Source organism: Sphaeramia orbicularis, chromosome 16 (genome assembly GCF_902148855.1).
Source record: "Sphaeramia orbicularis chromosome 16, fSphaOr1.1, whole genome shotgun sequence".
NCBI classification, from domain to species: domain Eukaryota; kingdom Metazoa; phylum Chordata; class Actinopteri; order Kurtiformes; family Apogonidae; genus Sphaeramia; species Sphaeramia orbicularis.
Window position 1 is genome coordinate 47648143 of NC_043972.1, and position 17203 is coordinate 47665345.

Below are 17203 nucleotides of genomic sequence, written 5' to 3' on the forward strand. Positions count from 1 at the left end.
GACCTTTTTAAATATGTTAAACCTTCAGGTGAAAAAACAAGTATCACCACACTGTTTATATGTTTATAGAATTTATGCACGAGTTCCATCAAATGATTTATATCTACATGGCATTTATGCATGAGTATTACCACACTGTTTATATAATTTGTGCATGAGTGCTGCCAGAGTTCTCCTTTTTTTTTTTTTTTTTTTTACTGAATGCCAGAACCTTTTACACATATGTGATATCCCCACCTGGACATATCATTTAACTTCCCATATCTCCTAAAGGTTTGTATGCAGGGGTTAAAGGTTCCACGGAGATGTACACATTCTCTCATGATGCTTGTTTCACAGAGCCCAACTTTTACGTGAAAAGTGGCTTCTTTCAGGTCCTGTTTATATGTACACATGAACAAAAAAGGGGATTTCCTCCTGGAGATTATGAAGTTCATCTGTTTCTGTATCTGTGATAAAGGAGGCTCAAGGCGAAGCTAATATGTTAAGCAGCGTATTACGATTTAGCTCAACACATACTGTTTATTACTATTACTCCTTGTACCCATTGTTGCTCAAAAATTACTTTGTTTATGGGTATACACATGATACACGCTAGTCCCATTAATCTTGACTGTTTACAAGGACACATGCCATCATAGAAAATGTTCATGTTATTTGATGCAGTAGATAGTGTCTCTAGGTGGGAGGGAAAAATAAAGAAGAGCTGTTCTATATAAAGGAGGACGGAGACGCAGTGGTTTGTGAGAGCATTGGAGAGATCCACTGAGAATAAGAATTGCGTACTCAGGACTCAGTCACATTTTTAAGGTGAAAAATGTTACATTGCTCAGTTTTTTCAGTTTCTTCCTGTTCAAGAATTCTTGACTTAGTAAAATAAATCATAGTGCTGATAGGAAGGATGATTCTGCTTTTATAGAAATGAGGTTCTGGATAAGTTAGTGTCAGCATTTACTTTTTATTCCTCATAAATCAACCTTTTTTTTTTTATAGCTCTTTCATTCCTTCTTTTGTAGGTGAAGTGACAGAATCCATCTCTGTTAGTCCTAACTGAATCGTCTGTGCCTGTGCAGGATCATGGCATATTTGGAGAAATGTTTGCCAGTGCGTCACTGGCTCACCTTTGTTACTGGTCTGGTGGAGTGTCTATGCTTCAATGGAGCTGCGTTTGGATGGGCATCGCTTGTTTTTGTCCTCAGAGTAGAGGGATACTTGAAGTGGATGTGTGTCAACATCACAGATGTCAACATCACAGATATCAACATCACAGATGTCAACATCACAGATATCGACATCACAGATGTCAACGTAACGCAGGTCGTAGGTCAGTTGGGCATCCTCATTTCTTCTACAGAGAATTCTGGACCTTTGTACAATTATTCATGCTTGATTAATTTCAATGCAAAATTTAATGTATGTTTAAAAAATATTTTTTCTTGTACAAAAAGAACCGTTATATTCACTGTCTCTTAAATAACCACACACTGTTATTTACAATAACTGAAATCCTCTTCTTTTTTCTCTAACAGATTGTGGTGAACAGGATGAGTGGTTTTCACTCATTTTCACCATTGCTTCCGTCATAGAAAGTTTTCTGACCTTCTCCAATGGTTTTGTGCTTGATCAGTTTGGCACTACTGTGGCTCGGCTCGGTGGAATGTAAGTTAATGTTTTTTAATGAAAATAAAGTAAATAAATCATAGTAAAGAGTAAAATCATTTTAAAGTTATATGCATATAAGTTAGCAAGAAGAGGACCAAGAACCATGCATACTGGTAGTCCAGAGGAAAGAAATCACAACATTGAACTGTGTTGAAAAATAACAATTTTTATTTTATTATGGAGTATCAAATACAAGAGGTGGAAAGTAGTGTTTTCTTGTTGGGTACATGCATGTGCACTGTCTGATTATTTTATTCAGTAGTCGTTTGACTCTGTAAAGGTTAATAGCTTCATAGAAAATTTAACCCAGTGGTTCCCAACCTTTTTTGGCTTGTGACCCCATTTTATCACAAATTTCTGGCGACCCCAGACATTCAAAACAGAGAATTTCTTTTGCTAAAATTAATTTGTCTTTGATCATGTAATAGTTTGCTGTACTACGGTGCAAATAAATGTTAATTTTAGACAACATTTAGGGTATATAATGTATATTATTATAGAAGGAGGCAGAAAAGCCAAGTGTGTAATGGTCAGAGTACGGAAACTGAACCCAATTGCAAAACCTGGAGACAGACGTAGAAGTTCAGTGTTTATTAAACACATTATCAACTGACAAGTCACTGATAATATAAATAAACAGATCCTTGAATACACTGAGTCCCAGACTCTTCACAGGATCCGGAGACAGGACCGGAGATTGGACCTCACAGCCCGGGCCGGTAACATGCGTTGGTAACCCGACTAGGAGAAAGCAAAGGACAGTCAGTATTCAAACCAGGTCATACACGGAGAGGCAAACGGAAAGGTAGCAGGACATTAGGAACAGGCAGGCTCACGTACCAGTAAATCAGGCGAAAGGTCGAACACACGTAGAATCGTTGGAGGCAGAGGCACAGACAGGGGTCGGGCAAAAGGCAGGAGACAGAAAAGGCAATCCAGGTCAAAAACAGGCAAACGGACAGACAGGATCCAAAAACGCTGGCAAGTATCACACAGAGGAGAATATGAACTGGCACAGGACAAGGGGAAACACAGGGCTTAAATACACAAGAGGGAGGGAAGAAAACGAGACACAGGTGTAACAAATCAAGGCGGGGAAAGGTAATCACACAGGTGGGGAAAATTAGGAACAGGAAGCAAAGACACCAGACATGACACATGAGGAGGACTTAACAAAATAAAACAGGAAATGACAGACAAAACCAGACTAACGTCTGGGAGCTGGTGTGACAAGGTGTAGATTACTGCACAAAGTGAGAATTTTATTTTCCTTGGTCAGGATATGTACAGTCAGTCCAGCTTGGATTTACAAGGCTGACAATTAATACTGAAAAAACAATCATTCATGCTATGAATTATGAAAGAGCTGCAGCATCTGAAACCGACCACAATGAACATTTGAAAGATAAACAGTACCACAGTGCTTCAGTTTCAGCTTCAGAGTTTGTCATGTCTTTTATGGATTGTGATAGCACTTTGAGTTTATAAAGATCTGTCTTTTAGGCGTGTTCAGTTCTTACCATTACTTCATCTCTCCAATTAGTCATAATCCAGATGTTTCCTGTTTTTATCAGTCAGGACTCATTTCTGTCTTAAATAGTGAATGCACCCGTTAGCGCACCCTTCATCTCAAATAGTGAGCTAATGATGGGTCAGTGAACGCAGAGGTTTAACAAACACAAAATCCCTTTGTGGGCTCGTTGCGTTCTCTAAACCATTGTTAGCTCACTATTTACAACTATAGGCGAACGAACGAAAGTGAATGCCTCCGCTCCCACTGTTTCTGTTCATCTGTCATCATTATGAGAATAAAGAATTATTATAGGCTGTTTGTGACCCTGGACCTCCTCCCTTACCCCCACCTGTCTGGATGGACTGCCTCACCCTCATCTGACTAGATGCACCCCCTTAGTTGTCTGCATGTACCTCTACCCTACTACATTCTTACAGACTGGAATTACATCAGTGAATGGATGTCCGTCAGTCCTGGTCTTATCTACAGCCTGTCCGTCCATGGGAGTGGATCTCTCCTTCACTGTGGTTCTCCCTGAGGTTTCCCTTTTTCCCACTGAGTTTTTTTTTTTTTTAGTTTTTCCTTGCAGAGAAGCAGGGTCTAAGGACGGGAAATACTCGGGACATTGATAACTTTTCTTCACTTTTACTAACTGATTACTTGACTTTTTTTTTTTTTTTTACCAATTCAACAATTTCTGTAAAGCCCTGTGAGGCGACTTTGTTGTGATATTATCTATAAATAAAACTGAACTGAACTGAATTATTTACACATATATTGTGCATCTGGCTGGACAGCTAAGGATGATACGAGTTATTGCATGTTGGTGAGTTTGTTAATAGAACTCTAAACAGTTACTGTTGGCTGTAACCATGGCAACAACAGGACAAACAGATTGTACAGAAAAACTGAACTCTGCTCCGTTCCCCTCCATTCTGTCATCCACTCACTCATTCCTCATTATGCGTGCCAGTGGTGGAGAATCCCAGCTCCATAAAGTAAAATTCCTGCCATGTATTGGTTCTACCTGTTCACTTAACTCAGGTGATTCCACTAATTATTCCATCTACTTGGATGAGGAGTTGAGCTGATCAAAATGGGCTTGTTCAGTGAATGGTTGGAAAAAATACATGGCAGGACTTTTACTTTATGGATCTGGGATTCTCCACCACTGATGCACGCACGCACACACACACACACACACACTGGTTCACTGGCTCTGCCCCCATACCGCTCTTATTCATTCATTCACCTCTCTAAAGCCACACACGCTCTGTCCTCTGCTGTACTATGTCCTGAAGTAATCTATAGCTATCCGTTAATTGATGCAGACAGAATTGAGTGAGCGGATCGATCCTCACACGGTAAATTTGTTTTTGTCGGTGCAAAATGTCCAGAGGAGATATCTGATCATCAAAGATATTGTCAAACTTCTGTTAAAAATCTTCTTTTTCAAATGTAAATAATATTTTAAAGGAAATACATGACAGAAATAAAGTGAAATTAAGCTACAACAATATATCCTCATTCTAACGCGGATCTTGGAATGAGCCCTGTAATGTGGAACTTAGTGAGCGCAGACTTTTAATCAACTAACTCAGAAATGGGATAACGCTTGTTGCGTGGGGCTTTACAATTTAACAAGCGAGCGCAGAAACAAGCCCCTGGTACTGCAAATTTTAGGACATTCTGTTCCTTACTACTCCAAAGTAACCCTTATTTTGGTACTTCCCCTTTTTAACAGTCTTTAGTGAAATACAACATTTTTCTCATATTTTATAAATCACACGTTAATTATTCAAGAATCAAAGTCTTTCTAAATACTCTATAATAATAATGGATTAGATTTTTATAGCGCTTTTCATGGCACCCAAAGCACTTTACATTATTGATCCATTATTCATTCACTCTCACTTTCACATTCTGGTGGTGGTAAACTACATTTGTAGCCACAGCTGTCCCGGGGCAGACTGACGGAAGCGTGGCTGCTAATTTGCACCAAACGGCCCCTCCGACCACCACATTCATACACCAGTGTGAGTGACACTGGAGGCAAGGAGGGTGAAGTGTCTTGCCCAAGGACACCCTTCAGTTATTGGACGACCCGCTCTACATCCTGAGCCATGGCCACCCCTCTAAACTCTAAACCTTGTCATTTACATTCATTAAACATAATCACAACTGTTAAAATATTTAAATCAGTTTAGTAAATCAACTTAATCACAGTATTAGTAGTAATACAAAATCACTGTTTTAACTCTGGAAAGCATATTCCCTCTTTAATGCTGTAGGAGCTATTTGTCTGTTTAGTTTTTTGTTTAAAGTTAATTTACCTTTTTTGTTTACTAATTTAGTATTGCTTGCTAATTGTTTATTTTTAGTTTGCTTTTTGTTAGTTTAATATTTAGACTATATTTTTTTGATTTTCATGGTTATTGCTTTCATTCTTTAGTATTTTGCACCTTTTTCTTACATCTATGGTATGGACATTGTATTTTTGACTGCGTAAACCACAAACCCATGGTGCATCTAGTGGTTATTTGAGTTATGTTATAGTCTTAAGTTCAGTCACCTTTAAGTTGATTTAATTTTGATGACAAATAGCCGCTACAAATACCGCTCTGTGTTAAGTGAACAATAAATGAGGATACCAGTTAAACATCAGGTTGAACTGTCTTCATGAGAAGAATGCTGATGATAATGCTCAGCTCATCACAGTATCACTGAGATGAAATGCAGCCTCAGGATTGGTAGTGATTTAATAACTGTTTCCACATATCGTCATATTTTGGACACGACTTATGTCACAATTTCTCTCTTCAGAATTCTCTACACCACGGGTACTTTGATGATAGCCTTCTCAACACCTGGTAAAATATCTGTTTTGCTCTCTTTTTACTTTGTATTGTTCAAATAAGTGGTGGCATTACTTTCTTATGAGCTAATTTTACTCATTTGTATATTTTCCCATCAGCCCTGTATGTCCTGCTCTACCCGGCTCTTACATTCATAGCAGTGGGTGGTTCGATGTTCCTGATCACTAACATGCAGGTAAAGAGACAAACAGAGAATCAATTGACAAGTTGATGTTTATCCTAATTCAAAATGAGGAAAATCCTGCTTCCTCTGCCAAGGCCAACAGCCCGCTCACTCCACAATATCATTAAACTGCACACAAACCACAAATTATGGTGTTTTTCCTTTTGTCAGTTGATGCTACTGATGAATTAAACTTAATAACTGTAATGATGACTTTCTGAGCATCCACATCACTGAACTATGAGATTAAGGTGCATGGTTTGACTTTTGTTCATGCGATTTAGCAGGTGTTTGTAGAAGTCAAGAATAAGTCCAAGTCAAGTGTCATAGTCATTTGTTGTCTTTGAATACACTCTACTGACATCTGTGACAAAGTCCTTATTTAGCAACAAATCAATAAAACTACTGTGAACTGTTCAGATGGTCCAGGGTTTAAGGTGTTGATCTCCAAACCAGAAGCTCTCAGATATATTTTTCCAAAGGTGAGGTTGTGTTAGTTGTTTGGTGGAATTGCATCCTCTTCTAAAAAGGCCTTTTGCAATTATCTCAAAAGCATTTTGGTCTAGATGAACAATTCTGTAATCTTTCTAATCTCTCAATTCATTCACATCTTGTTTTCACTGGTTTTCAAATGTCAAATTTGTGGCCTGTCGGACTCTTTTCTCACTATCATAAACCACTAACCTTTTCTAAATTCTATCTAATCTAATTTTAATCTTACTGGGTCACACACACACGTATGTATGTGTGTGTGTGTGTGTGTGTGTGTGTGTGTGTGTGTGTATATATATATATATATATATATATATATATATATATATATATATATATATATATATATATATATATACAGTACAGGCCAAAAGTTTGGACACACCTTCTCATTCTTCACATTTTCTTTATTTTCATGACTATTTACATTGTAGATTCTCACTGAAGGCATCAAAACTATGAATGAACACATGTGGAGTTATGTACTTAACAAAAAAAAGTGTGAAATAACTGAAAACATCTCTTATATTCTAGTTTCTTCAAAATAGCCACCCTTAGCTCTGATGACTGCTTTGCACACTCTTGGCATTCTCTCGATGAGCTTCAAGAGGTAGTCACCTGACATGGTTTTCCAACAGTCTTGAAGAAGTTCCCAGAGGTGTTTAGCACTTGTTGGTCCTTTTGCCTTCACTCTGCGGTCCAGCTCACCCCAAACCATCTCGATTGGGTTCAGGTCCGGTGACTGTGGAGGCCAGGTCATCTGGCGCAGCACTCCATCACTCTCCTTCTTGGTCAAATATCCCTCACACAGCCTGGAGGTGTGTTTGGGGTCATTGTCCTGTTGAAAAATAAATGATGGTCCAACTAAAAGCAAACCGGATGGAATGGCATGTTGCTGCAGGATGCTGTGGTAGCCATGCTGGTTCAGGTTGCCTTCAATCTTGAATAAATCCCCAACAGCGTCACCAGCAAAACACCCCCACACCATCACACCTCCTCCTCCATGCTTCACAGTGGGAACCAGGCATGTAGCATCCATCCGTTCACCTTTTCTGCGTCGCACAAAGACACAGCGGTTGGATCCAAAGATCTCAAATTTGGACTCATCAGACCAAAGCACAGATTTCCACTGGTCTAATGTCCATTCCTTGGGTTTCTTGGCCCAAATAAATCTCTTCTGTTTGTTGCCTCTCCTGAGCAGTGGTTTCCTAGCAGCTATTTGACCATGAAGGCCTGATTCACGCAGTCTCCTCTTAACAGTTGTTGCAGAGATGTGTCTGCTGCTAGAGCTCTGTGTGGTATTCATCTGGTCTCTAATCTGAGCTGCTGTTAATTTGCGATTTCTGAGGCTGGTGACTCAGATGAACTTATCTTCAGCATCAGAGGTGACTCTTGGTCTTCCTTTCCTGGGGCGGTCCTCATGTGAGCCAGTTTTGTTGTAGCGCTTGATGGTTTTTGTGTCTCCACTTGGGGACACATTCAAAGTTTTTGCAATTTTCTAGACTGACTGACCTTCATTTCTTAAAGTAATGATGGCCACTCGTTTCTCTTTACTTAGCTGATTGGTTCTCACCATAATATGAATTTTAACAGTTGTACAATAGGGCTGTTGGCTGTGTATTAACGTGACTTCTGCACAACACAACTGATGGTCCCAACCCCATCAATAAGGCAAGAAATTCCACTAATTAACCCTGATAAGGCACACCTGTGAAGTGGAAACCATGTCAGGTGACTACCTCTTGAAGCTCATCGAGAGAATGCCAAGAGTGTGCAAAGCAGTAATCAGAGCAAAGGGTGGCTATTTTGAAGGAACTAGAATATAAAACATGTTTTCAGTTATTTCACCTTTTGTTGTTAAGTACATAACTCCACATGTGTTCATTCATAGTTTTGATGCCTTCAGTGAGAATCTACAATGTAAATAGTCATGAAAATAAAGAAAATGTGAAGAATGAGAAGGTGTGTCCAAACTTTTGGCCTGTACTGTGTATATATATGTATATTTATTTATTTATATATATATTATATTTATTTTTTGTCTCGCCCGCCTGGGCGGTGTCTCCTTCAGACAATGGTCCTGGGAGCCTGAGGGTTCTGTGCTGGATCTTAGCTGTTCCTAGGACTGTGCTCTTTTGAACAGAGATCTCTGATGTTGTTCCTGGTATCTGCTGGAGCCATGCTCTCAGCTTGGGGGTCACTGCCCCTAGTGCCTAATGGCCTGGATCTTATTTTTGCAGTTCAGCTAACTTTTCAAGACATGTCTTACCCTCTGTAGGTTTTTGGCTGTGGCTAACCTCTGAGCTGCCTCCTCCTGATTGCCATTTGCCTGTGAGATCCCCAGGTATTTGTATCTGTCCTGCACGTCTGTCATGTTCCCTTCAGGTAGTTCAACCCCTTCAGCTGTGATCACCTTTCCTCTTCTAGAGACCATTCGCCCACATTTATCTAGTCCAAATGACATCCCACTGTCTTTGCTGTATATCCGAGTGAGGTGTATCAGAGAGTCAATGTCACGCTCATTCTTGGCATACAGCTTGATGTCATCCATGTAGAGGAGATGGCTGACTGTTGTTCCACTTTGGAACCAGTGCCCGAAACCACTCTTTGTGATGATCTGGCTGAGGGGGTTTAAGCCTATGCAGAACAGCAGGGGGGGTAGAGCATCTCCTTGATATATGCCGCTTCTGATGCTCACCTGCGTAATTGGTTTTGAGTTGGCTTCCAGAGTCGTGTTCCACAGCCTCATCGAGTTCTGGATGAACTCTCTTAGTGTCCTGTTGATGTTATACAGCTTTTGGCACTCCAGTACCATGTATGTGGCATTGAGTCATAGGATTTCTTGTAGTCAATCCAGGCAGTGCACAGATTAGTGTTCTTCGTCTTGCAGTCTCGGGCAGTTGTCCTGTCAACCAGTAGCTGGTGTTTGGCTCCTCTGGTGTTATTGCCTGTTCCTTTCTGTGCTCTGCTCATGTATTGCTCCATGTGCCTACTCATCTTAGCTGCTATGATGCCTGATAGGAGCTTCCATGCTGTGCTGAGGCAGGTTATAGGCCAGTAGTTGGATGGCATTGTTCACTTCTAGGGATCCTTCATTATGAGGACTGTCCAACCCTGGGTTAGCCACTCTGGGTGGTTTCCCAACATTCACTCACACCTCTGCTTAGTTCTGTTATGTTGCGTTTCCACTACGTGGAACCAGCTCGACTCAGCTCTGCTTGACTCAGGTACCAGGTCCTATTCCTGGAGACCGTTTCCATTATAGGATACTACCGACTTTACAGTACCTGGATGTCATAGCGATGCAGCACGTTACTTCTGTGTTGTCTGCTCAGAGAGTTGCTGATAAAGTCGCTTGTTGCGTGTTGTCTCGTCAAGGTCATGCTGAATTTTTATGTCTGAACCTCCTTGACAAACCATGGTGTAGTTTTGTGGGCTGACATCATGTGGATTAACCTACCGCTGTATTTACTGTCACCTTCCGCATCTGTTTTTTGTAAAACAGCGGGTCACAGAGACGACTCTCTGACCAGTCAGTGGTCTGCAGTGTTCACACGTCACATTTTAGTATCTGGTCCCCAGTCCTGGAACCTCGGCGGAGGTGATACCAAAAAACTAGAACCGGGTACCAGATTCCAAGTCCTTTTTCGTAATGGAAACGCAAAAAGACTGAGTAGGTTGAGTTGAGTCGACCAAGCCGATACCATATAGTGGAAACACAGCATTAGAAGGCTGACTTCTCTCCGTGCCACCACAATCTTTGCCTCCAGCCTTCTCCTCCATGGGGCAATTCGCTCCTTCTGGCTACTACTCATGCTGTTAATCTTGTAGCCAAGCATCTCTAGGATGACTGTTGCTGCTGCATACATCAGTGGTAGGGATAGTTAGGAGTGTGGTGTTCAAGTCTTCCAGTAGGTCTGGTACTTTGTTGTTCAGCAAGGAGGTAGTTGAGTTCCTCCAGGACTTCATGATTCTCTCTCTCAGGTAAGCTGCCCTTGTATTCAGTCTGTCTGTCTTTGGGGCTTGGTACCTAATCTCCATATTTGGGGGTGATGGTGACCTGTTGTCCTAGCTCCCCCTTGCCGTTGCATCTTTGTACCGTGGATGAGGTACAACGCTGTACCTCATCAATCTCTAGCTGTGATAGAAACTTCTTATTGTGGATATTAGAACACTGAGCTAAACGCTGTTTCTTAGTCAGTGAGGATGGGAGGTTTTGAAACAACCATTTCTCCCACATCCTCTGCATGTACCCTCTCTCACTGGGATTGCTCCCATAGTAACACTCCATCAGTATCATGTTCTTTGCTCTACTCCATGAGTGTCTTGTTCCAGTAGCCAATTTGACATCAGGATGTCCTGGTTTCCCAACACCTGACGTGGACCTTGTTGTGCCGGGCGGCATCCAAGCCAGTTAGACTCTTTCATTTATTGTAACATTCCTTCTGAGGTATAGCGTAAAGGGCCTTGCCCAAGGGCCCACCTGGATCCATACTTCACTCCTGCCGGGATTTGCCCCAAAGTCAGTGGCGTAAACCACTGAGCTATCCAGTCGCTATTCTGTCATTATATATATATATATATATATATATATATATATATATATATATATATATATATATATATATATGTATATGTATATGTACATGATTTATTTCTTTTTTTCTCCTTAAGGTTGGGAACTTGTTTCGTTCACGTCGGTCCACTGTCATCACTCTCTACAGTGGGGCTTATGGCTCCTCAGCTGCACTCTTCCTCGTAATCAAGGTTACGAACATTCACACATGACCCTCATAAAGGAAAGATTTACATCTCATATGTTAATCACCACCCTGTCATTTTTAGGTGTTGTATACGGCTGGCATCTCCCTCTATGCCTCCTTCCTCTTCTTATCCGCCTGCAATGTCATTCACCTGCTTAGAACTTTGTTCCTGATGCCCAGAACCTTAATTCCATACCCACTGCCTGAACACTACACATATGGGTAACTGTTCTGTATTTGATGGATAAGATCATGTGATTTGACATTAACTATCCCTGTTAAACTAGATGAATGGAAATGTTTTAGAGAATGTGTTCTGATATTCACTTTTGCTTGGACGATTTTGTTTGACAAATACTACAGTACAATAAGAAATATATACCTATAAATTATGAATTGAATAGAAATGAGGAAAACTTCCTAACACTGTTTTAACCTTTGAGCTTTGACAGGATAATCTGTGGTGAATCAAACAGTGCAAGTGCTGGGCAGACAGAGGGGACCAGTAACAGGAACAACATTTTGAACCAAGGTGTGTGATGTGATAATGCATCATGTATTAGTGCTAAACATAATCAAAAGACTTGTGAGTGATCACATTAACAGCACATTTTCATCAACTAAAACACAGGTATCCTGTAGTTTTGTTCTTTCCATCTCTATCATCTCTCATGGTCTCTCAGAGAAGAGTTTCCGTGAGTGTTTGCTGTCCAGGTTCTCTTTTTGTGTCACGGTCTGGTTGTCAGTGATGCAACTTAGAAGTTACCTGTTCATTGGCACCCTCAACCCCATGCTGCAGAGACTGGCTGATGGAGACCATTCACTGGGTAAACACACATCATCCCATCTGTTATTTAATGCAAACTTTTCTCAAAGAAATGGATGAATTTAAGTCACTAAATTATACAATGAAATACACTTTGACAATATACAATAATCACAGTTGCCTGTTTCATCACCTTGAAACATTAGGCTGACAAAATGACAAACTCAGTAATTAGCATTTGCAGTTAAAATGTACTTTACTCATTTATTTTTAATTTGGCGTGGATCTGACGAGATAACTGAATAGCCAGGTAATTATAACAAATGTTAAGATACATCATCCACAGAGTTGCAAAGAAGGGTGAGACAACATTAAAACATGAAAATGTAGAATCCACAATAATTCTAGATGATATGTAAATACACAGGCCAGTCTTCTTTTTATTTTTACAAATTTAACATATTAATTTTATTTTTAACTTCAAATGCATGATACGACAATATGAAATAATATTAATGGCTTGGTAATTTTCCCTGTCCCTGATCATATTCTTTTGATTTGAGAACAATGAAGTTAGCAATTAGCATGAGCAGTGATTATCCAAGAACAGTATAGAGCAGTTCGCATTAGCAATGGTAAGTCATCTGAAATCCAACTCCAAATTCCACATACTGTCCTGTTGTACCCTTGAGGTAATAATAATCTAGAAGTCAAAACAATGAAAACAAGACGGTGCTACCTGAGACAGAAGACATACAGAATGCAAACATTTGGGAATCCCTTGAAAAGTTTGGTAACTTTTTTAACTGACAAGATGTTAATATAGTTTCTGCAAGATATGGAAAAGGGATATTGTAGCCAGCAACATTAATGTGTAGTTACTTTTTAATTCATCAATGACATTACAGCATAAAGCAGCTTTGGGTCACGTATATAGTCTATTTATTTGGATTTAGGATGAGACAGCTGCAGAGGAACGGTGTGTATTTTCAAATTCTGCACCAAACTTTTTAATAGTCGAAGGTTTTCATGTAAAACTCTTGTATGTGCTTGTGTTTCCCTGCAGTCAGTCACTACACCACTGTGTTTGCTCTCACTCAGCTGTGTGGGGTGCTGTGTTCTCCCTGGAATGGTTTCATCATGGACAGACACAAAGGCAAACCTCGGGCTGCAGGTAATGAACATATCATGATCTACACCTGACCGTGGACTCAGGCTCCCAGCATGCATCTGATTCTATGTATGACCAATAAGAAAATCAGAAATCATCTGTCATTACTAACTGAAGCCTCAAAACAGAACATCTACTTTTTGTTGTCAGATCAGGCGAAGTATATTGTATGCCATTGGCTTAATAGATACTGTACTTTCCGGACTATAAGCCGCACTCAACCCGTCTCCAACATCTCACCATCGATTCATTGATGTCAAGCTTACGTGCAGCAGCTCTATTTCCTTCTTCGACAACCGGATCGATCATTAGCCATAAAGAAAACATAAATTAGCCGCATCCTTTTTGAGCTGCGGATTCACAGTGTTTGGCTTATAGACTGGAAATTACAGTACTGTGTGGGAAGGAAATGACCTACTAAAACATTTGCTTTCTTTTAATTCGGTGATGGGTGTAAAATCCAATAACAGAAGAACAGTGGTTCTGTTACAGTGTATGCATTAGAAAACAGAGGAAATGTATGAAACTGTAACTGCACTGTTAGTCTGTCCTACTGTACCAAATTGATGATAATATTCAGAACAATGCTGTTCTGTCACAACTATTTACTATTAAATAGTTCAAAGATCAGATTCCACTAAAGCATTTGATGTGTTTTATTGAGAATATCACCTTTTTTAAACAAATGTATTCATTTGGTACAAGTTTTTACAGTTATGCCGCGTTTCCACTACGTGGAACCGCTCGACTCGACTTGACTCAGGTACCAGGTCCTATTTCTGGAGACCGTTTCCATCACAGGATACTACCGACTTTACAGTACCTGGACGTCATAGTGATGCGGCGCGTTACTTCTGTGTCATCTGCTCAGAGAGTTGCTGATAAACTCGCTCGTTGCGTGTTGTCTCGTCAAGATCATGCTGAATTTTTACATCTGAACCTCCTCGACAAACCATGGTGTAGTTTTGCGGGCTGTCATCATGTGGATTAACCTACTGCTATTATTACTGGAAACTTCCACATCTGTTTTTTGTAAAGCAGCGGGTCACAGAGACGACTCTGACCAATCAGTGGTCTGCAGTGTTTACATGTCACGTTTTAGTATCTGGTCCCCAGTCCTGGAACCTTGGCGGAGGTGATACCAAAAAACTAGTACCGGGTACCAGATTCCAGGTCCTTTTTCGTAATGGAAATGCAAAAAGGCCAAGTCAAGTCGAGTTGGGTCGAGCCGATACCCTGTAGTGGATTGACTTTTCTTCCGTTATGCCTTGAGTATTCTCTCAAAATGTAAGCAAGTAACTTGCATATTGATTTTAAAATATGGATAAAAAATTACATAAAATTGCATTACCTTCTCTAATTATTAACAGGTCTGTCCTGTGTCAAAGCAGCAACAATATGGACATTATGAAAAATGACGGGGTGGATGTTGAACTGAATTTACTTTATTTCCTCACAAAAAACTGAGTGATTAAGTGTACTTTAGAAGGGAATGTGGTACAGTTAAGCATGAATATTCAGAAAATGTTTTATTCTACTCTATTCCAGCAGACAGTATTTGTGGACATATCTATGCCTTTTAATTTAATATCGCTGAATAGAGGAAAAAAAAAAACGTATTCTGCCTTGACACTAAGGTGAATCATCTGTTCTTGTAGTGAAATGTAATGCAGCATTTATCCATCCATCCATTATCTTCCGCTTATCCGGGGCCGGGTCACGGGGGTAACAGTCTAAGCAGGGATGCCCAGACTTCCCTCTCCCCAGACACCTCCTCCAGCTCTTCGGGGGGGACCCCGAGGCGTTCCCAGGCAGCCGAGAGACATAGTCTCTCCAACGTATCCTGGGTCTTCCCCAAGGTCTCCTCCCGGTGGGACATGCCCGGAACACCTCCCCAGGGAGGCGTCCAGGAGGCATCCGAAACAGATGCCCGAGCCACCTCAGCTGGCCCCTCTCGACGCAGAGGAGCAGCGGCTCTACTCTGAGCTCCTCACCCTATCCCTAAGGGTGCGCCCAGCCACCTGACGGAGGAAACTCATTTCGACCGCTTGTATCCGGGATCTTGTCCTTTCGGTCATGACCCAAAGCTCATGACCATAGGTGAGGGGAGGAACGTAGACTGACTGGTAAATCGAGAGCTTTGCCTCTTGGCTCAGCTCCTTCTTCACCACAACCGACCGGTACAGCGACTGCATCACTGCAGACGCTGCACCGATCCGTCTGTCAATCTCACGCTCCATCCTTCCCTCACTCGTGAACAAGACCCCAAGATACTTAATGCAGCATTTAGTCAAATTAAAACCTGTACATGCTCTATTCCATCCGTGTCCACACATCGTGTTTTGTTCACATCAAGGTTTGGCTTTGAATTACATCTTAAAATGTGTGTTTGCAGGAGAGAGTGAACGTGACGCCGATCTCCGGGCTTCAGTGCTTTCTCTTTTCCTGACGCCTGTGCTCTGTATATTATTCTCAATTTGTGCCACCATCCCCATCCTGCCTCTTCAGTACTTGAGCTTCGTCCTACAGGTGATCACCCGCTCCTTTCTCTACAGTGGCCTAGCAGCCTTCATCACTATGGCGTGAGTACCAAACACACATACAGTTCTACGTGGGTACAAATCTCTTTACATAGCATTGTTCAAATAGAAATGAATATTTGGCATGCGTGTATTTGTAGTTTCCCATCATGCCACTTTGGGAAGTTGTACGGCTTGGTTCAGGCTGTGGCTGGACTGGTTTCTCTGCTGCAATATCCCTGCTTTATCCTTGTGGAAAATGTCTTTGATGGAGACCCTTTATATGTGAGTACATCTAATACTGCATTTCCACTACGTGGTACTGACTTGAGTCGACTCAACTCGACTCAACCTTTTTGTGTTTCCATTACTAAAAAGGACCTGGAATCTGGTACCCAGTACTAGTTTTTTGGTATCACCTCCGCCGAGGTTCCAAGACTGGGGAACAGATACTAGAACGTGATGTGTAAACACTGCAGAACACTGATTGGTCAGAGAGTTGTCTCTGTGACCCGCCGTTTTACAAAAAACAGATGCAGAAGTTTACAGTAAATGTAGTGGTAGGTTAAAAATGATGACAACCCGCAAAACTACACCATGGTCGGTCGAGGAGATTCAGTCTTTGGTGGCCGACGTAAAAATTCAGCATGAGCTTGATGAGACAACACACAATGAGTGAGTTTATCAGCAACTCTCTGAGCAGACGACACGGAAGTAATGCACCACATCGCTATGACGTCCATGTACTGTAAAGTTGGTAGTATCCTGTAATGGAAACGGTCTCCAGGAATAGTACCTGGTACCCGAGTTGAGTCGAGCTGAGCTGAGACGAGCCGGTTCCATGTAGTGGAAACGCGGCATAAGGAAACTATTAATCCCTGTTTTATCAGCTTCAAGAAATACCGAATACAAATATTTAAATTTCTTCCTTTCCTTTGCAGGTGAACATCGCCCTAACGCTGCTCATCATGTTCGCCTTCATCCATCCACTCTCTGTCTACCTGCATTGTCGTAGTCTTGCTTCACAACCAACCAACCAACCAACCAATCAACCAACCAACGAATACCCATCTGTGAAACGAAACTAAATGTTTTTAAAAATACAGTTTCAAGGGCTTGACTAACCATTTTATTTGCTGGTGTGGTGCAAGTGTAATTGTAAGTGTGGAATCTTCTTCTTTCAGGTGGTGGGCCAGACCCCAATATCTTGTTTTTGAGCAATACCAGGAAGCTGTGTGTGATTTCTTTGAATGATGATATAGTAAAAAAATCATTCAA

At 41.0% G+C, this 17203-nt stretch overlaps 3 protein-coding genes across 6 annotated transcripts in view; 2 read left to right on the plus strand and 1 right to left on the minus strand.

Annotated features, from left to right (window-relative positions):
* The window catches only part of LOC115435617 (aldehyde dehydrogenase, mitochondrial-like), a 534672-nt gene that overhangs the window by 399590 nt on the left and 117879 nt on the right, over window positions 1-17203 (plus strand). The window lies entirely within an intron of this gene.
* Window positions 1-17203, minus strand: part of LOC115435619 (zinc finger protein 664-like) — a 493117-nt gene that overhangs the window by 364031 nt on the left and 111883 nt on the right. The gene's annotated exons all lie outside the window — the stretch shown is intronic.
* LOC115435649 (solute carrier family 43 member 3-like) lies at window positions 1031-11968 on the plus strand. Its single transcript, XM_030158219.1, has 6 exons — window positions 1031-1225; window positions 1271-1324; window positions 1530-1659; window positions 5999-6045; window positions 6150-6226; window positions 11922-11968. Exons 1-6 carry the CDS (start codon window positions 1078-1080, stop codon window positions 11934-11936), a joined length of 471 nt encoding a protein of 156 aa, XP_030014079.1. The 5' UTR covers window positions 1031-1077; the 3' UTR covers window positions 11937-11968.